We start from the raw sequence: 22,255 nt of genomic DNA, 5'->3' as shown, positions 1-22,255 counted from the left end.
ATATAAATTACTAATTTTTAGCCCTGTGTTTTTTCCTGTGTGGGCTGTTTTTTTATTTAGCAATCCACGTTTTTTTCTCACACTTCCCAAAAACATTGACTTGAGGGTAACTTCCTGTGTAGCACAGAACCTCTGCAGTGAACTGTTCTGTCTCTTTTCTTCTCTTTCTGCAGACTTCCAGTGTAACCTAATCACTGGCTGCATCAGTGAAAGGCACCGGGAGGAATGCAAACAATACCAGCTGCTTTTATGTGATTTTAAATAATAACGCTTGTCTGTTGATATTGTGAATGTCTTTATTGTCTTATCTATGTCTGTCTTTTTTGCTTTGACAAACTTTTTTAGTATAGTAAATGACTTCATGGTGCCTATCTTGTTTCATCATTAAGGTAACATGTAATACTTTATGTCTATGAAAACAGTGAATAAAATACTTTCTGGGTGAAAAAAATGCGACTCTTTGGTCAACCAGATGAGCTGTAAGGAGTTGAATCAGTTTTTTGAAATGATGCACCTGCGCTTCTGAGTCTTTGTATTTATTCCCCAAAGAAATAAACAGTTTGAGAAAAAAAAAAACTGGGCACTGTGTTTCAGGTTATACTGTCAGCGGAGTATGATTTCAGCAACTTTCGTGCAAGGAAAGACTGCAAAAAAGAAGGGGGATCATGAAGACAAAAAAAAAAAAAAGCATAAGGAGAAAGGTTTATCAAGCTCCATTGAACATCCAAGTTTGATTTGGCTTAATTTGCACTAGTCAGATATTCTTAGCAATGCTGCCACCTGGTGGACAAATTGGTGCAACTCATCTGAAAATCTGGAGCGCTTTTCTCCTCCAATCCCATCATCTCTTTCTCTCCTGCGTTACCCAGGAGAGTATGGAAAAGATAAGATATATTCAATGTCAATTTTTTTTTCAATCAAGAGCCCTCTAAGACCCACTAATGCTGCGTCCCTGCACAAATGATGTGCTTCAGTCATTTGTATTGTGCAAAAAGATACATGACATATAGTGCGTTTATTTGACAAAATAAGCAGGGAAATGTTGTTACAGCTGCTGAGTGGTCCCGTGCTGCGTGTCTAATCTGACCTTCCTGTCAGTGTGTTTGTTTCTGCCCCAGAATTAAAAAGTGGACTTTATTTGAGCTGGCTGACTTTACGCACGGCCACGCGCCCTACATCTGCCGTGTTTACGGCTCCTGGGCAGCCACCCCGTGGCCGCGTGCCTTCGCAGAGGGTGAGCCGAGCACAGACGTCACGGTGTCCGCCGCACGTTGAAATGAGCATGTGGAGCCGAGTCCGCAGCCGTAAAGCCCGGGGCAGGCGCGCGACGAGAAAAGCCCGCACAGGAGAGGCGCGGCATGGGGAGGATTTTACAGCACTGGCTTCAGATTCCAGAGCCTTTTTTTAATACCTGGACACATGTCCTACCTTGTCCACCCTGACTGTGTCTTTTAACTTTTAAAAAGGGTTGATTTTTCCCTCGCGCTGCTGCAGCGCTCGTGTCAGCCCGTGCGGCGCTGCCTCGTGCATTACGGTAGAATGAAGCAGGGTACATCCAGTGTGGTCACGGGCTACGCCCTCCCATGTTCGTGTATGTTTGGAAATGAACTCGGTAGCAGTCACCGCGCAACGTGATTCCCGAGCCCCGTGCGGCAGGCCCCGCCCCGCGCGACCAATCAGGGCGCGCGGGATCCGCTTCGGGGCGGAGCCTGAGACTCCCGCCGGCCAATCAGAGCGGCGGACAAGTTATCATTTGCCAGTTCATGCGCAGGCACGTGTGTCCATGCGTGTAAACTACTGTTGTACAGCGAACAAAAAAAAAAAATGTCTGGACAGTTAACGCAGACGGCACTGCTGAGACTCTACTGCTATCAGGATTTATTCCGCTTCTTTCTACACTTTTGAGTGCCTCGAGCGGGACTTTCTGAGCGTCTGTGACTGTTTCCAGGCATATCTGAAGGTAAGCTGGCGAGTTTTATCCCGCGGTCGCGGTGTGGTGTCCACTTCGTCCCAAACCTGCAGAGATAGCCCTGTTTTTTAACCACACTGAAGTCGAATATACACACGAATATCTCCTGCGACACGTCAAGAGTGGGTTATAGTTTGTCGCTGTCAGTCGTGCGTACTTTAAATCACGTATGTTCATGCTCACACGCCTTCATATCGTGTTATAGGCTATATTGCTTCTTACGTTTACATTGCTTACTGCAATGAAACTTTATATTTATGTATTTATTTTATGTTAGGGGTGTTCATTCGTCTTGATCCCGTCACTTTCTTTTACTATAATGTTGATTTGCTTGTAGACGTCGCACAGCGCTGCCCCCTCCTGTGACAGGCTCACACTGCGCAGTGTTTGTGATATATGAATGTGTTATTATTGCTATATTATGTTATTATTCTCTCGTGATCTTCTCACTGATCTTTATATTCATCATGTCTTGTGTGTCAAGCCTGTTGGGAAGTCATAATTTCTATTTTCTGTGATGACTGCGGCTGATTTTACCTGCACGCAGGTGTTGAGATCATGCACACACCTGGTTTTAAATGCTCCCAATGTAAATGAAGGGATTTCACAGTTAAAACTTTGCATGTTGGATTGTTGCTCACTGTTTTGTTGCACTGCATTTGTGCTCTTCTGTCTGTATATCACAGCTTGCACCCCTCCGCCCCACCCACCTTTAGTAAAACAACCCTAAAACTTTTCTTTTCCATATAGATTCACAAATAATCATGTGTTTGCAGCTCAGCTTCTGATGTATCTTGGAGCGTAGGAGGTGTGACATCCTGGCATCCATACCATCCTTTTCAGTGAGGAGCCAAATTTACTGAGATCTGCCAGGATATAAACAAAGCAACCACACAGAGCTTCTCGAGGTTGGTAGTATTGCATAATTTCAGCAGTCAAAATAACACTGTTGTGTATAGGAAAAACAATTTGAAAAGCTGCAATCTAGCATATTTCTGCAGATATCTCAGCTCGGAGTCCAAACGACTGCACATATCTGTCAAAGCTTACATAAGTACATTTAAACAGAAGACAATAGTGGGTGGATGCCTATAAAGGAAGACTTGCTTGAGTTTGCGAATAAACAAATCCGAGTAGATGCTGATTTTTTTGCAAGTGAAGAGGAGGCGGCAGCAGAGATGGCCCACTCCACAGCAAAACAGTTTAATCACGTTTTTCTGAGATGGTGACTCACCTCTTAGAGCACAACAAGACAACAATCTGTAGCTCTCCTCACACAAGTATTTCAAAGTGAATGAGAATGGGTGATCGAACAGCAGTTTGGCCTCTCATGACTGAAACGCCACAGTGTTTCTTCTGTTTTGACTGCACACGTTTTATTTGTGCCGTTATCGTCCTTTGAACTCCTGCTTTAGTCACGACATTACCTTGAAATGGTAATTAAAAATTCAGAAAAGAAGGAAGATGTGTGGTGAATAGGTAGAAGATTGAATGCTTCAATCTTGCATGATATTGCACAAACAAAAACAAGGTCACAGAACTTACTGCTGCCAGTGGGAAATTTCTTTCTGTTGTCTCTTAGGATGCATTAACATTACGATTGCCTTGTCATTTCAGCTCCTAAGCGTGGGTATGAAAGATAGTTTGCTTACACTCCAGGGTGATGTGTCGTCTCATCTCCTGATGACTGCTTTGTTTTGCATTTCTCATCACTATCGAAAACTGTACTTGTTACCAAGGTTGCTCAAGAAAACATTGTCTCGGTATTGTTAGTATTGTTACTGTGAGCTGTGCTGGTTGACTGAAAAGAGTGGGTTGTTTTTCATAAATATGGACCAGGTTTGTCACAACGCTCTAACGTTCAACAAACAAAAAAATCGTCCTCTGATATTTTAATGTTTTTGTTGTGCCCCATTGTTTCAGTATTTCCTGATGATTCACTATGACGATGATGCTCTACTCTGCTAGATGAAAGATGTCATCCACTGACGCTGGATTGACAGTGTGTTGTACAATTTAAGAAACTTCTCCATTAACTTAATTACAGTATGCAGAGTAATTACTCTTAGTGCGACGTTAAAAATGCCTTGAAATTGCACTGGGCTTTGTTATTTACCAGAATAAAAGTATAAACATAACATAGCTGTGAAGGTAGACGAGTACCTGTTCATTATGATTATGTAATGCTCCTGAGAGCCTCGTTTTTTTTTTTTTTTAATTCAAACTTGGCAGAAACCAAACTGAAGACCTTATTTCAACTTTTAGATGACAAAAATCCTTTAAAAAAAAATTAATCAGCTGTCAAACAAATTATGAGGTTGACGGAATCTTGCAACACTTTATGGGTCAATCGTTTGTTGATATTCTGTTAACAGTTTTAACCTTTCACTACTTTGTTGCTACAATATTTTATGGTGCATTTATCATCTTCCCACTGGGTTTGTGTAATCTAAGACAGAGCAGACACACTTGTATCAACAACTTTTTAATTGTAAACTAAACGTGTAACTTATTCTTGCTGGCATTATGTCAGTGTGCTATTTTGGGAAATGTTTGAGGGTCAGGATTGTGTGTTACCCAAATTTGAACACTCACTTTTGAATGAGGCCCTTTGTAAACCTGTATCTACTGTGTTTTTGCCAGAAAGTTTTTAATTGTAACATTTAAACAGAATGTTATCTGTGGCCATACAGTTACCTTTAATGCATTGCCACAATTTGTAGGCATTATTGGGATTGATATGCACAGCGAATCACCAGAAGGTACTAAAATCATTCATAATCCAAGCAAAAATATAATATTCCATCTGAATTAATGAAATGCTCGCCATATACAAGCGTTGATGATGCTGGGGAATCCTATCCAGCCCTTAATATTCTTTTCACTAGTCTCAGCCAGGGCAGTTTGTCTTCACGCTACACTTTATGCATCTGTTCTGTTGCTGCCATTACTTCTTTTGAGGTTGTTAGCAACTGTTGTGATAAAGCTTTATAAATAGAACTGGCAAGTCTGTTCCACTGAAGTGTTGAGAGGGAGTGCAGTATTTCATGCTTACGGTTATAAGAATATTTAAGGTGAGCATAACTTATTTATGAGTGCCATTTCAACTTTGTTTTGGATCATCAGACATGTTTCCAGGAACTCTCTGACGCATCCCTCTTTCTGAGTGGGAAACTCCCAGTTTGACCATGTTCAGATACACTTGTTGTTTCCACTTTTTCCACGTTGGGGCAGTTTTGGCTTGGTAAATCTAGCCTATCTCATGACACTCTTAGGACACTGAATGGGTGACACGGGCCAGTTATTCCTGTGATAACTTAGAATCTATAAAACTCAGAGGGATCAATCAGGCATCAATCAACCTTTGCTGTTCTGCTCTACGCAAAGTTTCTGTTCTGTCCGATACCACCTGATGGCACTAGTCTTACCGTCTGACTAGTATACAGCTCCAGTCAAACTCCCCTCCTGCCACTCTCCCTGCATCACTGAACCCCGAATCAACCACCTTACCTGGCAGAAGTTTCCATATGTGTGTGTGAACGGGTGAATGTCATTGATACAGTACAGAATGTGGTTTGAATGGGAAGACCCAAAGGCCAATATGGTAATTTATTTGAAAATTAACTGTGTATTAAGAAGTTGAAAATAGGAATTATTGGGGGAAACAGTCTGGACATTTGAATTTGAGTTTAAAATGTGCAGTTTATGTCTTCTCAATGACCATCTGTTCAGCTATACTCTCCTATACCTATAACTCCTCAGCCAATCACATGACAGCAGCGCTGATAAATTCCAGCCCAGAAAATGTCACGAAAAGTGTGATGTGTAAGTAACTTTGGACTTTGGTATAGATATTGATGACCGACGGTCTGGTCTGTTTCAAAAGCTACGAAGATATCATGCACAACCACTCGGTTTACAGATGTGAGCAGTGAAAATAACTTCTTGATGCCAGGGTTTAGAGGGGAAAGCCAGGTTCAACAGGCAACAGTAACTTCAGTGGCCACTTGTTCCAACTGAAGCATGCAGAAGAACATATCTGACCTCAAAACACATCAAACCGTGACGCTGATCAAATACAGCTACAGACGACCACAACTAGTGCAACTCCTGTCAGCTGAGGATCACTAGAATCAGAAGATAGAAAATTGGGAACTCATTAGGCCGTCTGTTAAAACTTGATTAGTGGTGCAGCATTCAGATTTTAGGGTCAAAATGTGGGTTTCACAACATGAATGCGTGGACTCCAGTGGTTTCCACAGTCACCAGTGGGATGAGCGACTGAAAAAAAGGCATCATATCAATATTTTCCAAGGACATTTCCTGCTCCTTGTTGAATCTCTGCCCCAAAGAATGAAGACAAGACAAGAGTGGTTGTATCTTCAGTGTGTGCAGTCACCGGTCTGTCATTGTTTCCTTATTGATGTCTTTGTTGCACCTCTACTCCAGCGTGGAGTCATGCGGGTGTGTTGTGAAGAGGCGGGCCTCTTTAACCCAACCCTGCCCAGCGCGTGCCTCTGGCGCGGAGACGAACATTATGTGCGGTACATCTCCGCAGCGCCTGCTCGTTGCGGGGCAGGCGGTGGGTGGGGGGGTCTGCGGGAGGGGCGGGGGGTGGGGGGGGGGGTCTGCGGGGGGGTGGAGGCGGAGGCCGGCCGCCGGCTGGCTGCCTGTCTGAGCGCGGCTCCCCTCCGTCCCGGCGTCGGGTCTGCCACCGTGAGCCGAGCTCCGTGATTGGCCGAGCGCACCGACCAATCAGCGGCCGGCGAGGCTCGCGGAAAACACTGCCGTGTCCACGTGCCATGTGTACACAGCCAGGCGAAGCTGTGATAAGCGCGCTTGTGTGTGTGTGTGTGTGTGTGTGCGCGCGCGCTGCAGGACCACGTTAGCTCGCACAGTGTGTGTGTGTGTGTGTGAGAGAGAGAGAGAGAAAGAAAGAGAGAAACGAAACACTCCTTCACTTTGTGGTATATTCTTTAAAAAAAAAAAAAAAAAAAAAAAGACACGTCGTGACGCACTTTGCGCGCGTGGAGAAGTTGGCGCACGTTCGCGCGTGGAGCCGTGCCTGCCACACCTTCCTGCAGGCTCGATCCGCAAAATGATGGAGCGCCCCGGGGCGCGCCCACTGTGATCCAGGTGATGGTCGTCGTTACTTTACCGAGCCTGTTTTCATATCGTGTGTGTCTCGTGAGGCGGTCTGGAGCCCCGCGCGCCGTGATGTCCCTGTTTGATGGCACATTCTGTGTTGTTAGTGCGGGTTATCTGGATGTGGTTCTGATTCCTGTTAATATTGCTACGTTAACACGTTTAATTCCCACTGCGGTCACGACTGATTTGGTTTGTCTGGACCTTTAATTTCACATTAAATTAAAACTGATCAGTTAAATGGCTATAAATATGCAAAAAAGTAATTTTTTTTGTATATTTATTTTACTTGTAAAAGTGGGAAGCTTTATCCCACAGTAAAAAAAAAAAAATACATTCAATCACAATTAATGGCTTTAATTGCCATATATTGATGTTTATATTTCTCTCTGCAGTGGTTCTTTGATTGTAAATGATTATAAGAATTGGCGACAGTAATTCCATTTTTAATTATATGCTGACTAAGCTTTGGGATGTGAATATTTACTTCATTATTGGATGCCTGTGATTGTCCGCCGTTGGTTTGCATATTACTCGTTTATTTAATTACTACAACCTTCTTACTTTGTGACTTCTGATAACTGACAGATTGGGAATATCAGTTGACTCAGTTAAGCAGTAATGACATTACTTGTCTGTTCTATGACTACTTCTGCACAGTTAACTGCAAAAAAGCACCTCAGATTTTCAAAACATATGTGGACAAGTCAATCTTTGCACTTGAGCAATTTGTGTTCATCATCTGAGTAAAAATTTGGCCAAAACTATAAGTGAAACTCCACCTGAATCCTACTCAAGGGCCTCAAAATGAATTTACTCTGAGTGTAAATAGCTTCTCATGTGTAAATCTTTGAGTGTAAAAACATGTGCTTTGAATTGTCATTGATTTCAAGTGTAGAAATACTGGAGGTCTCTGTGCTTCTTTAATGCAATGAAGTTGATGGCTGTCTTGTGATGTAAACTCTCAGCTGAGATCATCAGTTGAATACTCCTCTGTTACTTCTGTGTGTGTGAAAAAGCCACTCTTTCCACCGTGTTGGTATCAGATGCACACTTGCTTTTTGTTGCCATCATACTGAGCAGATTTGCTGCCAGCAGTTGGAGCGGCGCCCAATCCAATTCTGGTGGCGAGGTGTTGTTTCGCTGGCAGAGGTGTTGTAAGAGTTTAGGTCCATTGATATCCCCTGTCGTGTTTACCACCATAATCGTGTTTGTGTCGATTGTGTTCTGGTACTCTCCTTGGTCTCCTGGAGCGTTTGATCTTTGCATTTTCGTCTACAGTCAGAGAGTTTTCAGTTTTCCGGGTTTTCTTGTGTTTGGTGGCTGGTTAATTGTGAATCGTACTTGACTGCCTGTCAGACGCCTCATGCACATCAAGGGCTGGAACCAATCCCGGCTGACACCGAGTGAAGGGCGAGTTGTCCGTCCGAGGCCACACAATTAGTCCAGAACACACTCACGCTTCACTGAAAAATCTCCCGTCCAGGTTTTTGGATTCTTTATGGAAGCCACATTACTTTTTGGATGCATAAGAAAGATCCTGGCCTGGAATCGAACCATCCACTAGTCCAGTAACATGCATTTGTCAAAACATCCTCAAAAAAAATCCTCCCTCTGTTTCTATTTTTGCTAAATGTGGATCAAGCACACAGTTGTAAACATTGACAGAGACAAACTGTGGCACGCCGGTCTGGAGTGGATGTGTATGTTACAAATGATTTACTAAACCATCATCACAGAAGCTGCTTGCATAAGCTGGGTTTGGGCATGGCTGAGGTCATTTCCTGTGAATAATTTGAGCGTGGGTGGCGTAACGGATGGATGTGTATCAGTTAGCCCTGCTAGTCGTGGGTTATAACCTGACCCCTCTCAGGTGTTGCGTTGTGGGGTTCACATGCTCGCCCCGTGTTTGTGTGGGTTCGCACCCACAGTGAAAACGCACACGTGTTTGATAACCGTCGCTTACGGGTCGAAATTGACCATCCGTGTCATCGTGCGTATATTTTTTTTTTTTTTTCTCGCCTTCCGATTGGCTTCAGAAAGCTTACGGGCGACTCGTTGGGTTTAAAGAGTCTCTTCCTGTCCGAGCAGAGTGGGCGGGTGGACTGGGCCAGCACATCCGGGCATTATCGCAGCCCGCGCTCGGTGTCACGGCGGCCACCCTCGTCTGTCTCCGCCATCACCTCATGGAAGTATGCATGGCTGGCAGCCTGTCTTCAACGCCCACTCACGCCCTGCTTGCATATTTCCAGATCAAAACCGCTCCTTTCCCTCCACGCAGTCCGACCGGAGCACACAGTTTGCCATGTGCAAGTGTGCATCACCCATCTGACCAAACATTATGCTAATTAACATGTCATGGCCTCGCAGTGAGGCGGCAGCGCCGATATCTGCAGCGCACGCTCAGAATTAAAGCACTTTGTCATCTGAAGCGCTGCGAATGGCAGGAAGGTAGTGTTTCTCCAAAAGTTTTGCAGGTGCTGCAGCCACGTCCGACTGGGCGTGAAGAGGTTACTAGGCCGTCACACAGCATGCACGCACACATTCAAAAGAAGGACAACATAGAGTCGGCATTCGATCGAAGTTGATATAGAAGAAGAAAATCAGTAACATCTGCAGCAGCTATCAGGAGGAAAGATTTGGAGCAACAGTCCATCTGGAAAACAGAGTGCAAACAAATCTCTAAGAAAGTACAGCGTGCACACGTTTTTGCATTGGCTCGAACAATCAGGACCCCAGAGTGACTCATGGTCTGTTTTTTTAATGCAAGCTTTTGCAGAGTCCTTCATAAAATGCAGAAGAGGGACCAAAAATAAATCCACTTTATTGTTCAGCAATTGCACCTCAACTAGGGGAATGAATAATTCAGGCCGGCTTTTAGCTCTTCAATTCGGCGCGTATACCTTTTTACTCTCGCCGCCCCTCTGGTTGTTCTGGATGTGGACGGAAATCTGTTCATGTGCAGACAGTACAAGGTTTGTGGGAACATGTGTCTTTGCCGTCCTCGGCCGTCCACACATTCGGCCCCTCTCAGACCGGAGGAGACCTTCTGGGCGGTTGCATCAGAACTGGAGGCTGAGAGTTTTACGTCTGAGCCGTCCCCGCGGGACCGCATTTAAACCCTGTCCTGGACGAGCTGTGCATCAGCCGCCTCGCGGCCCACCTGTCCCCGGCAGGTAAAGAGGGCTGTGGGCCAGCAAGGTGGACAAACTTGAGAGGATTGAGGGCCGGGTAGTAGCGTACGTCGTCTTCTGGTTTGCGTCTGCAGGTCTTAAAGGATTATGGGGTATCGCCGTTGCCAAGGAAATAAATAGCACTAGACTTTCACTTGCGTAGGTGTTGTCCATATATAAACTGAAGGTACTCTCCCCAAGCAACCTCTAATAACAACACTCCTCGATTGGTCCCTCTTACCGGGTTACTTTTTCGTTTTGACCGTCATCGGTTTAAAAAAGGAGCGGGCCGTGACGGGTAAACAAACCTCCCATGCGGTTTTGGAATTAGCGCACGCTCACCTGTGCTATTATCAGACGCATGCATACGCACTTCGCCGCATGCAAATAGAAGCAGATCGCCGCCGTTCTGCGCTCAAACTCAAGCGATTGCGTTTTTCGTGTTAATCTGGGGTAGGAGGCTCACGGCTGGGGCCCGGGCGGACACACACACACACTCGCACAGCGCGGTCGGCGTGCATCGCACGGCGCTGAAAACATTTCATGGCCATGCAGGCTGCAGACCTTGGGAGATACTGGTGAGACCATGGCTGGCGTTTTATGATTTTAACGTGGTTGCTTTTCTGCCCCCCACCCTGTCTTTTTCCTCCTCTCTTCTTTCAGGCGGCCTTCATCACCTCGAGCGGCGCGTCTCCGAAGTGGCGAGAGGACTGCGGACCGAGTAGAAGGACGGCTTTCTGCTCGCTCCAAGAGCTGTTTTTCTCACTCTCCCGGCTCGATCTCTCATCCCATCTGTTGGAGCACTTATGCCAAGGCCGTTTCGTAACCAGAAATTCATCACTTGTGTGCAGCCTTTTTGAGTGACACTTTTCGTCCAGATAAGGAAGACACTTTTTTGTTGTTGTTGATGCTTTTTTTTTTTTTTTGTGATTTAAAAGGATTTTAACCGTTTACACTCGGGGTTATCTGCCCCAGCTTTTTAACAACTCCTCAGTATTGCAGAAAAAAAGATGAATTTCTCTCCTTAGTTTAACTCGACTCACAGCAGCGACTATGATTCACGTCTATATACACAGCAGTCCCACTTAAAATCGCGTCGCTCCTTTTTAAAAAAAATTTTTTTGCCTTGGCTGAATCGAGCTGCTCCGGCCTCATCCTACTCTAGCATGAGTTATGACAACTCTAAATCAACGCCCAGCAGCAGCGCTCACGGCCGAGTGGCGGGGGCCGCCGCCGAGAAGGACCAGGAGGCGGCGTCGCCCGGTCTGAATGTGCAGGAGACCGGCGGCGGCGGCGGTCAGGCCGAGGCCAACGCCGCCGCGCAGGAGGAGGACGGCAGGGCCGGAGGAGGATCTCCGGGGGACCGGATGGGGCCGCAGTCGGACGACATGGACGGGCTGTCCAGTGGAAACGACTCCGGGGAGAGGGAGAGCGAGGACGGGAAGAGGTCCCACGGACACAAGTCCACACACAGCTCGCACAGCCACGGGTCGTCCAACGGGAAGGACTCCGGCATGATGCTGGAGACGACGGAGAGCAACAAGAGGTGAGACGAGGCCGAGCCATCACAGTCAGTCTGTGACACTCATACAAAGATTATTATATAACATCTGGGAAGATTTTAAAAGTGATACTTTGGCCTGAGAATGACTCGATGCGTTGGTTTTAAAACACATCAATGTCCATGACGTAATGTTACGATGTTCTACTTGTGTTTGTTTGATTGAGGCCGGGTTGTGTGTGGTCAGGACAAAGTTCGTGTACTTTATTATAGATTAAAGTTTGATCTTTAGACATTTAAGACTTCCTCATTCGAGCACTACACCCAGGACACAGTTTGTCTGTCTGATCGCTTTGAAGCTGCGAGGTTTTCTCCTGGAGACGTGGTCTGGCCTGCTGACCAACATTTAGACATGTTTTAACTTTCCTTTATTTCTGTCATTTACTAGTTTCTCCCTGTTCTTTTCTCTAATTTTTAGAAAATCTTTTTATTGTAATACTTTGACAAAGCAGCACTCATGAGGTCTTATTCTTTGCTTCATTACTGGAATTCTCAGAGCTTTTGATACAAAAACCATTGTCTGAAGCAACCTTGATTCAACAAAAATCTCAGTTACAGTTCAGTCAGGAAACATGCAGTATTTATCTTTCAGTAGTATTGAGCAAATCGGTAGCAAGTTCAAAGAAGACTGACAGTTGGCGGGGACTATATCTCTGTAAAGCTGTTTGTTGTTGTCATAAACCTCACACGACTTTATGATCTGCAGTAACTTTCTCATATCTGATCTGTTACGCAACATCGTAGTATTGAGCCATTGATTACATAACTTGAGATAAGGTCTTTTTTTTTATAATACTCAAATAAAAACAAAACACTGAAGCCATATTTAGCAATGGATATTTTAAAAAGCTTAAAAAAAATTTAAATTATGGTGTGCATGTGGTCAGACTGGACCTGAAGCTGATGTTTTGTACGGCTCCATTTTTTCCCTGCCGCCCAGCTCCAACTCCCAGAACCTGTCGCCCCCCAGCGGCTCGCTGGCCTACAGCCTGCTGTCCAACAGCTCGGAGCACGACCCCCCCTCCACCTCCGGCTGCAGCAGCGACCAGTCGGCTCGGGTCCAGACGCAGAAGGAGCTGATGAAGGCCATCAAGGAGCTGAAGCTCCGCCTGCCCACCGAGCGCAAGTCCAAGGGACACTCCAGCACCCTGAGCGCGCTGAAGTACGCGCTGCAGTGTGTCCGGCAGGTCCGAGGTGAGGATCGCTTTTCACCGCGCGCAAAAGAAAGATGCAAAAAAAAAAAAAAAACCCATGATGCATTTGAACATCTTCATGCTTGACTCTGTTTCCAGCTAACAAGGAGTATTACCATCAGTGGAGCGTGGAGGAGTGCCACGGCTGCAGCCTGGACCTGTCCGCCTTCACCATCGAGGAGCTGGACAACATCACGTCAGAATACACCCTCAAGAACACTGTAAGATGGCACACTTAAAAAAAATAAACTCATGAGACGTTAATCATCCATGAACAGAAACTTAAACGCTCTGTTCTCCACAGGACACGTTCTCCATGGCGGTGTCCTTCCTGTCGGGGAAGGTGGTGTACGTCTCGCCGCAGGGCTCCTCGCTGCTGCGCTGCAAGCCCGAGTGTCTCCAGGGGACGGTGTTCTCGGACCTGCTGGCCCCGCAAGACGTCAGCACTTTCTACAGCAGCACGGCGCCCTGCCGCCTGCCACCCTGGGCCTCCTGCTTCGGCTCCGGTGGGTAGAGCGCCGACCCGAACCGGGAGGCGACCGGCCGACGTGTCGCTTTCCCGCGCTGACCCCCGCCGTCGACGTTTCAGCCTCGCCGCCGGTCGACTGCACCCAGGAGAAGTCCATGTTCTGCCGGATCAGCGCCGACCGGACGCACAGCGGCGACATGCGCTACTACCCGTTCCGCCTCACGCCCTACCAGCTCACCCTGCGGGACTCGGACGCCGCCGAGCCCCAGCCCTGCTGCCTGCTGATCGCAGAGCGCGTCCACTCGGGATACGAGGGTATGTGGACGAAGACAACACACTTTGAATCAAGATCTCAGGCACCATTTTGATAAAGCGAGAGAAGCCGTTGTTGAATTCCTTATCAGTAATAATCTGCACAGACCAATGAAGAAACCTCAAAACAGATTCCCCTGAATATGGATGTCATGAACTCCCAGTGCCAGCCTGCCGTTTAGACTTGTAAATCACCCATTTATGCGTAAAGCCTCGCCTGTCTCATGGCTGCGTGTGTTTTCTCTGGTTGTAACGGTTCTCTGGTGTGTCCGGCAGCCCCCCGCATCCCTCCAGACAAGAGGATCTTCACCACCAGTCACACTCCCAGCTGCCTCTTCCAGGAAGTCGACGAGAGGTCCGTCATCTCGTGTGGCCACCGCTGTTTATGAATTGAATTGAACAGTCAATGTCCACCATTAAATAAATCTACCTTAGCAGCCGTAACGCCGCAGCCGTAACGGTGTGTGAATGCGTGTCTGCAGGGCCGTGCCGCTGCTCGGCTACCTGCCTCAGGACCTGGTGGGAACCCCCATCCTGCTCTGCATCCACCCCGAGGACAGACCCATGATGGTGGCCATTCACGAGAAGAGTGAGTCCGTTTCCTCTGAGCGCAAACCGCATTTCTGTGATGCATGGATTTCCATGAAAGAGTAGTTTTCATCTGCATTTTAGTGGTTTTACATTCAACATTCTGCTCTGTGGTCTCCCCAGTCTTTCAGTTCGCGGGGCAGCCGTTCGACTACTCCCCCCTGCGGATGTGCGCCCGCAGCGGCGAGTACCTGACCATCGACACCAGCTGGTCGTCCTTCGTCAACCCCTGGAGCAGGAAGGTGGCGTTCATCGTGGGACGCCACAAAGTCAGAACGTAAGCACGGCCAAGTCGCTCTGCTTCACAGAGGCAAACTGGGGGAGATGGCACTGTTTAACCCCGCCCACCGGCTCAATCCACCCTAATGCCACATTATCTGTGTTCTTAAAGGTGTTCACAGTCATTCTCTGTTCACATCTTTGAATATTTTTTTTAGAAAATTCATTTTGTGTTCAATACAAACACCGTTTTAACATGAATGATCATAATCTTGATCGTCCATGTGCATCGTCTGAAGCGGCTCTGTCGACTTGGTTTGTTCCGCCGACACGCCTCCACACTGCAGGTGGAGCCACTCAGTCAATCAGGCTGCAGCCAGTTCTTTATTAAAGCAGTGAGGAGGCTCCTCGCAGCGCTTTGAGAAAACCAGGAGATAATCCAGGCACCGGTGAGGCTTTGATTGTGAAAACAGTGGAGGCTGCAGCGGCCGTGTTGGAGCACGTGCCGACACAGAGCTGCTGTTTCTTTCATTTCCTTAGAGTTTCAGCGAAGTGGAGATTTAAATTCACACAGCAGGAGCTTTAAAACTTGTTCATTAGTCATCAGTGAAACACATATGCGCGCACGCTTTCAGCACAAACTCAGAAACGGAGGAAGTGATGCGTTTTCGACCATCTGCAAAAACTCCCGGCTGCTTGTGCAGACGTTGACTCACGGGGCCGTTTAGTTGGTATTATGTAATACTTAAAGTAGTAAAGCTCTCCTCAACCTGATCTGCTCTCCAGGAGCCCCCTGAACGAGGACGTGTTCACCACGCCGCCGGGCTGCGAGAGCCGGGTCACCACGCCGGACGTCGTGCAGCTGAGCGAGCAGATCCACCGCGTCCTGGTGCAGCCGGTCCACAGCGGCGGCTCGCAGGGCTACAGCTCGCTGGGCTCCAGCGGCTCCCGGGGCTCCCGCCGCTCCCACCAGCAGCACCTCAGCGCCTCGGCCGCCTCGTCCAGCGACAGCAATGGCCCCGCCGCCGACGAGGCCGCCGTCGCCCTGCAGAAACCCGTGAGCCTCGGCGCCGCCGAAGGATTCAGGAAGCGGAGGTTCGGCTGTGGCTGAAGGCGTTGTTCTTTTTTGCAGATGACGTTCCAGCAGATCTGCAAGGACGTCCACATGGTCAAAACCAACGGGCAGCAGGTTTTCATCGAGTCTCGCAATCGTCCACCACCGAGAAAAAACTTCAACGCCGGTACAAATTAAAAAAAAACACTCATCCGTTCATCATGAGTTGAAGAAAAGTAAAAAAAAATTGAATGAAAAAATCCAATTTTCACTGCAGGCGCTGCGAAGCTCCGGGCGCTGAACAGCGACCCGTTCCGAGGCCTGATCGTGGACATGACGAAGCCCCCGAAAGCTCTCGTCCCCGCGCCGCTCGTCCAGAACGAGCCCTCCACTGGATACTCCTACCAGCAGATCAACTGTCTGGACAGCATCATTCGGTACGAGCACAGAGAGAATCTTCCGATACGGCAGTTCCCCTTTTTGTTTTCTTTTCCATCGTTTCACCGGTTATGTAACGTCGCGCTCCGCAGGTACTTGGAGAGCTGCAACATTCCCAACACTGTGAAGCGGAAGTGCGGCTCCTCCTCCTGCACGGCGTCCTCGGTGTCCGACGATGACAAGCAGGAGGCCAGCGGCGGCAACAAAGGTACAGCGGCTCCATCCGCCCTCTTTGGGTTTTCTTTTTTAATTTGTTGCCTCGGTCCCTCACTCACGTCTGCGCGGCTGAACTTTACTGCTGCAGGCGCCTCGGCCGTTAATCTGGTGGGCGAGCCGCCCCCCCTGCATCCTCTGACCATGGCCGCCAAGGCGGAGAGCGTCGCCTCGGTCACGTCTCAGTGCAGCTTCAGCAGCACCATCGTTCACGTGGGAGACAAGAAGCCGCCCGAGTCCGGTGGGTGGCGTCCAACACTCCGCTGTTCTGGGAGTTTTGAAGGTTTTTCCATTTGTGGCAGCTGTGATTCTCACCTCAGCTTCTCGTGGATCTTTTTATTTTCATCTTTTGTAGTTTTGTCTTTTTGTGTACCGAAAAGTTATTCTCTGTTACGCTTGTTTGCTTCTTTTTCTCTGACTTTTTTCTCAATAATCTGCTTTAATCATTTTTCCATGTGACGGTAGCTCAAGTGGAGTTCAGTCAAGGACATAAACACACCTCTTTTGTGTTTTTTTGCATCATTTTTTTCCACTCGCAGTTTCACGCATAGCACTTGATGCAGTATAAAAGTCACATTTCTCATTTTTCAGGTTTTAAAGATTCACCTCGTGATAAATGAGCAGTAGCAGCACGTCTGTCCTTCAGCAGCTCAAATCTGACTCCATGTTTGTTTTTAGTTTCATGCAAACTAAACAAAGAGCTGCTCTTCTTAGTGTCTTTTTAAGAGGTTGTCGATCTTCTCTCAGATTTCCTTTGGTGTTGTTTTGGAGAATAACTGTATTTTAGTGTTGAAGACTTTGATATTAACTGTGCGTCTTCCTGTTTCCTCTCCTCTCAGACATCGTCATGGAGGAGGCTCCCACGACTCCGACGCTGGCTGCTCCTCCTCCCACCACCACTCCAACGCCTCCTGCCACCACTTCAATGCCTCCTGCAAGTGCAGCCATCCCTCCTCCCCCTCCTCCCCCTCCTCCTCCTCCTCTCCATCAGTCCAGTCAGCCGGAGAGGGACAGCCGGCGGCGAGGGGGGGACGTCGGGGCGGCGGGAGGCTCGGGCCCGGCCGGCGGCGGCGGCGGCGCCGGCGGCGGCCGCTTGGGCCTGACCAAGGAGGTGCTGTCCGCCCACACCCAGCAGGAGGAGCAGGCGTTCCTCGATCGCTTCAAGGACCTCAGCAAGCTGCGGGTGTTCGATCAGACGGCGTCCTCCACCGTGCGCTGCAACGCGCCAACTGCGAACCCGCTGTCACGAGGTAGATGCTCGGAGAGTTCAGATTTATCCACATGACGAATCGAACTGCCTTCAGCTGATCCACATCAATGATCAGTAATCCATCTATCGCACTGCGGAGCTGAATCCTACGTTCAGTTTAGCGTCCCTCACTGCCCTCATCATGACTCTGGACTGTGGGAGGAAACCGGAGTATCTGCAGAAAACCCAGAGAACTCCACAAACGGGCCATGAAGGCAGCCCGGACTTGAACCGGGGACTTTTCCACTGAGCAGAGAGTGCTAATCACTACAGCACTATGTGCCTCCTAAAACAGTACAAATGACTCTAATGGTGGACTCAAATAAAAATAAAAGAAATCTAATTAGTGGAATTTGCTTTAAATTATAGAAACAAGTTATTCTTGCATTTTTGCCACTTCAGAATTTCTGAAGATGAGTTTGTAGGATTATTTTGAAAGTATTGAGTATTATCAATAACCTGTAAGGCTCAGGAGTATTTGCCTTTGACGAAAAGTGAACCAAACAAAGGAAAAACATGACAATTGTATTTACTAGGTTTTTGGTAAGTGAACAGTAAAGATGTGACGCTGAACAGGCTGCATGTCCAGCTTAGTCGGTTTTAGCAGACAAACTTTGACTCAGCCGGAAAAACAATGTTTTAAATTGACAGACAAAATAATAATTCTACATTTCTGTGTAAACTACGAACTCCAGAATATCCACAGCTCAGTCTCGGGGGAGCTTTTCTCTGGAGTTTGAATGTTCCTGTGTGTTTTCTCTGGGTCTTTGAGTTTCCTCCTGCAGTCCAAAAACAGTGAAGGTCAGTTGATGACCCAGAATCCCCTCGGGTGCTTGTTGTGAGTGTTTCGCTCATCTGTCTCACTGCGTTTGTCTCACGATGGACCGATGTGTCCGGGACGCGCCTGCCTTCGCCCGCAGTCGGCAGCGATTGGCCGTCGGTTGGATTAAATAAATAAATGCAGTGTGAAACCAGGGGGTCTACTGGAAGTAAAGAGCTGATTCCAGTCTTGATGTCTTCGTCTTTCCTCCCCAGGAGTGCGCTGTTCTCGGGATTACCCCGCCGCCGGCAGCAGCTCCGGTCACCGACGCGGCCGCGGCGGGAAGCGACTCCGACACCAGGAGTCCACCGACCAGCACAGCCCCCTGGGCCCCGGCGGGCAGCTCCGAGACCCCCGGGCCGCCGCGGCGCAGATGCCCCTCAGCGTGCCTCTGGGGGCGCCCACGGCCTCCAGCTCCTGGCCCTCCGTCGGCTCCCAAGCCAGCATTCCCACCACGCCCTTCCCGCCCAGCATGCTGCCCATCTACCCCGTCTACCCGCCGTTCGCCCAGGCCGTGCCCGGGGCGGACCCGTCGCGTTTCCCCCAGCCGCAGATGGGGCCCCCCATGATGGCCCTGGTTCTGCCCAACTACCTGTTCCCCCAGATGACGCCCCCCATGTCCCAGCCGGGCGCCGCGCCGGGACACTTCTACAACCCCAACTTCCCCTACCCCGTGGCGCCGCCGCTGGCCGCCGCCCCGCCGCTCGTCCCCAACCCGATGGCCGTGCCGGCGCCCTGCGCCCCGTCCCGCAGCAGCACGCCGCAGTCCTACGGCCACGCCCCCGCCGACCGCGAGGGCGCCGAGTCCCCCCTCTTCCAGTCCCGCTGCTCCTCCCCCCTCAACCTGCTGCAGCTGGAGGAGTCTCCCTGCAACCGCCTGGAGGTCGCCTCGGCGCTGGCCGCCTCGCAGCAGGCCGCGCCGTCCGCGCAGGGCGGGCCGGCCGGGGCGGCGGCCTCGGCCAACCAGGGCAGCTCCGACGACGCCTCCAAAGAAAATGAGAATGTAGGAACTCCGTCCGTACGGTGGAAACGCCATTTCCTCGAAAACGCGCCTCGATTCTGACGTCTCCACACTCTTTTGTTGATTTGTTTCTTATCAGGGTGAAACTCAAGAGTCCAACGACGCCATGTCCATCTCCAGCGACCTGCTGGATCTTCTGCTAGCGGAAGACTCCCGCTCGGGCACCGGCTCGGCCGCCTCTGGCTCCGCCGCCTCCGGCTCGGGCTCCTCCGGGACCAGATCCTTGGGCTCGGGCTCCGGCTCCGGATCCAACGGCTCCCACGGGTGCAGCTTGTCCGGCACCAGCGGCACCAGTCAGTACCTCCCTCCACTTTTTATCGCTAAAACTTGTTCAGCATCACCTTGTGTCGAACCTCCGGTTAATCCTCCGCTTTAACCCTCCTCGTCCCATCAGGCAGCAGCCAGGGCAGCCACACCAGCAAGTACTTCGGCAGCATCGACTCGTCGGAGAACGATCACTCCCGCAAGCAGCCGGCGGGGGGCGGCAGCGGCGGCGAGGACCAGTTCATCAAGTGCGTCCTGCAGGACCCCATCTGGCTGCTGATGGCCAACACCGACAACAAGATCATGATGACCTACCAACTGCCTGCCAGGTAACACTCAGGGCAAACGGTGACCCACGCCGTCGGTTCACACTTCAGGAGTCCAAAAAGGGTATTTGAAAATCATTTAGTTGGAATTTAATTGGACAAATCACTCAAAAGCTGGATAAAAGTAGAAAATAAAGAAAAAGTAAGCATGTTTTAAGAGAGATGATAATCTGGCGTACTCCCAACAAACGAGTTGTACAAAAACAGGCAGTGACTCACTTTCGCTGCTTCTGCCCCTCAGAGACATGGAGACGGTGCTGCGGGAGGACCGCGAGGCTTTGAGGAACCTGCAGAAGCAGCAGCCTCGCTTCACGGAGGAGCAGAAGCGGGAGCTGAGTCAGGTTCACCCCTGGATCCGCACGGGCCGCCTGCCCCGGGCCATCAACATCTCCGTGAGTCGCGTGACTCGAAACAGCATGAAGCCAGAAAATGAAAACATAATGAGTTTATTTCGAAATAAATTAGTTTAATTCATGGTTAAAATGAGGAACTTAATGAAATTGTTTTGTCTGCAGGGCTGCACGGGCTGCAAGTCGCCCCCCGCCGTGGTCCCCACCACTCCCTTCGACGTGGAGATCCACGAGATGGAGCTGTGCCTCCCGCTGTCGCTGCGCTCCGAGGAGAACGCCGACCAGGCGGAGGCGACGCTGACGGAGACCAACATGGACGACGTCCCTCCGGAAGACGAGGAGGAGGAGGAGGGCGGCGAGGAGAAGGCCGCCGTCATGGAGGACGGCAGCCAGGACATGACGGTGGAGGAGCAGAGGTCCGAGGCGGCGGCGGCGGCGGCGGAGGAGAAAGCAGAAACCTGACTGCCTTTTTTTTTTTTCCCTCCGCCGGGCGAGACTTTATCAGTGGGTGGCCAAAGACGACGGACCCACCGTTTATCTTGACGTTTCAGAAAACGTCCGCCGGGACACCGAGGTGCTCATCAGTCCACGCTCCACGGTTCAGGCCGGAAACGGCGCCACGTTATCGGCCACTTTGTTTTCTTTCTACGTCGAGTCGGACTCGGATGTAGCGCAGCAGGCACGGTGCCTCAAATCACCGGGGACACACACACACACACACACGTGTGCACACACACACTTTCCCAGTGACACCTCTCGCTCCACCCCCCCCTCCTCCTCTCGTCCAGCTGTTCTCATAGTTCACGGCGTATTTATTTAAAGTGGTAAGATAATCAGATGAGACGAAGGTGAATGTGTTACAAAGAGACGAAGCGGCGCCCGATGGACTCGGCGCCGAACCGAACTCCTGAGAGGAACCAAGGGAGTTTTGTTTCTGACTTCTTACTGAATGTTTCTGGGATCCTGTTCCTGTCCTGATCCTGTTTCTCTCTCTTGGAAGCTATTTTTTCTTTTCACTAACAGTCCAGCTCCAAAAAACAACAACAAAGAAAAAGAGAACAAAGTACTTTGACCTGTGAGAAAATGTACATTGAGAACCGGTTTATTTTGTCAGATTGTGTATATTTTTATACGGTCATCCACATAAACGGTGTATTTTAGAAGAGTCTTTAAAATTGGAGTCTAAATTCTATTTCATATGTATCTGTGGCTAAAGAAAGGAGAGCGTGTTGGGATTGGTGCGTTTCGCCCTGCAGTGAGACGGAGGAGCTTTCGTTCTGCCAGTGACGGCTTGTGAAAGAGGTGGATGCAACTCTTATTTTCTTAAATTTTAATTGAGAGAAAAAAAAAAACAAACTCTTGGAGTCTTTCCCTCTTTCTCCTCCTCTCTGTGGCGCTGTTCTGGTCGTGTGGTATCTCTGCTTTATGGAGTCAGTGGCGTCTGCGACAGTTTCTTAATATTTTTTTGTGAATTCTTTGTACAAAAAAAGACAATAAAACTACTTGAAAGACGTTGAAATGTGAAGTCTTTATTTATCCCCCCCCCCCTTCCTGCACACAGTTATTTTTTTGATTGCATCTCTTTTGCAGTCTATTTTTATGCCTGGGTGTTTTGCGGCGCTCGGCCGGGAGTCGCAGAAGCGTCCAGAACGAGCTGGAAGGCGGATCGGGCGGATCGGGCCGGAGACTTTCCTGCCCGACCGCAGGCTCCTGCTACTCAGCTGTGGTTTCTGCCCAGAACCGTCACCGCAGCTTAAAAAAGACAAAAGACGTTCGGACAAACCGACGCTGACCTCGCTGCAGCGTGATTAAGACAATGGTTGTAATGTCCACGGATCGTATTAATGACGAGCCTCAAAAGGGTATTTTAAAGCCACATTGTGTTTATTTT

General features: G+C 49.1%; 1 protein-coding gene across 4 annotated transcripts; it reads left to right on the top strand.

The window, feature by feature from the left end:
• Positions 1 to 1,778: 1,778 nt before the first annotated feature.
• per1b (period circadian clock 1b) lies at positions 1,779 to 21,876 on the top strand. Of its 4 annotated transcripts, XM_030086354.1 has the most exons (21): positions 1,779 to 1,960; positions 2,746 to 2,877; positions 10,951 to 11,833; positions 12,789 to 13,042; positions 13,141 to 13,262; positions 13,346 to 13,547; positions 13,631 to 13,825; positions 14,099 to 14,177; positions 14,305 to 14,411; positions 14,534 to 14,687; positions 15,416 to 15,686; positions 15,762 to 15,870; positions 15,961 to 16,120; positions 16,214 to 16,329; positions 16,426 to 16,575; positions 17,174 to 17,584; positions 18,619 to 19,406; positions 19,504 to 19,717; positions 19,819 to 20,017; positions 20,256 to 20,406; positions 20,530 to 21,876. In XM_030086354.1, exons 3-21 carry the CDS (start codon positions 11,454 to 11,456, stop codon positions 20,824 to 20,826), a joined length of 4,359 nt encoding a protein of 1,452 aa, XP_029942214.1. In that variant the 5' UTR covers positions 1,779 to 1,960; positions 2,746 to 2,877; positions 10,951 to 11,453; the 3' UTR covers positions 20,827 to 21,876. The 4 variants fall into 4 exon arrangements, with proteins under 4 accessions (XP_029942214.1, XP_029942204.1, XP_029942228.1 ...); XM_030086344.1 differs by lacking the exon at positions 2,746 to 2,877; XM_030086368.1 differs by lacking the exons at positions 1,779 to 1,960; positions 2,746 to 2,877 and adding an exon at positions 2,630 to 2,640 and having other exon boundaries at positions 11,638 to 11,833.
• The last annotated feature ends 379 nt before the right edge of the window (positions 21,877 to 22,255 follow it).

The sequence above is a fragment of the Salarias fasciatus genome, chromosome 3 (assembly GCF_902148845.1).
Source record: "Salarias fasciatus chromosome 3, fSalaFa1.1, whole genome shotgun sequence".
NCBI classification, from domain to species: domain Eukaryota; kingdom Metazoa; phylum Chordata; class Actinopteri; order Blenniiformes; family Blenniidae; genus Salarias; species Salarias fasciatus.
The sequence above is the reverse complement of the archived record's forward strand: the minus strand, read 5'-3'. Positions and strand labels throughout refer to the sequence as shown.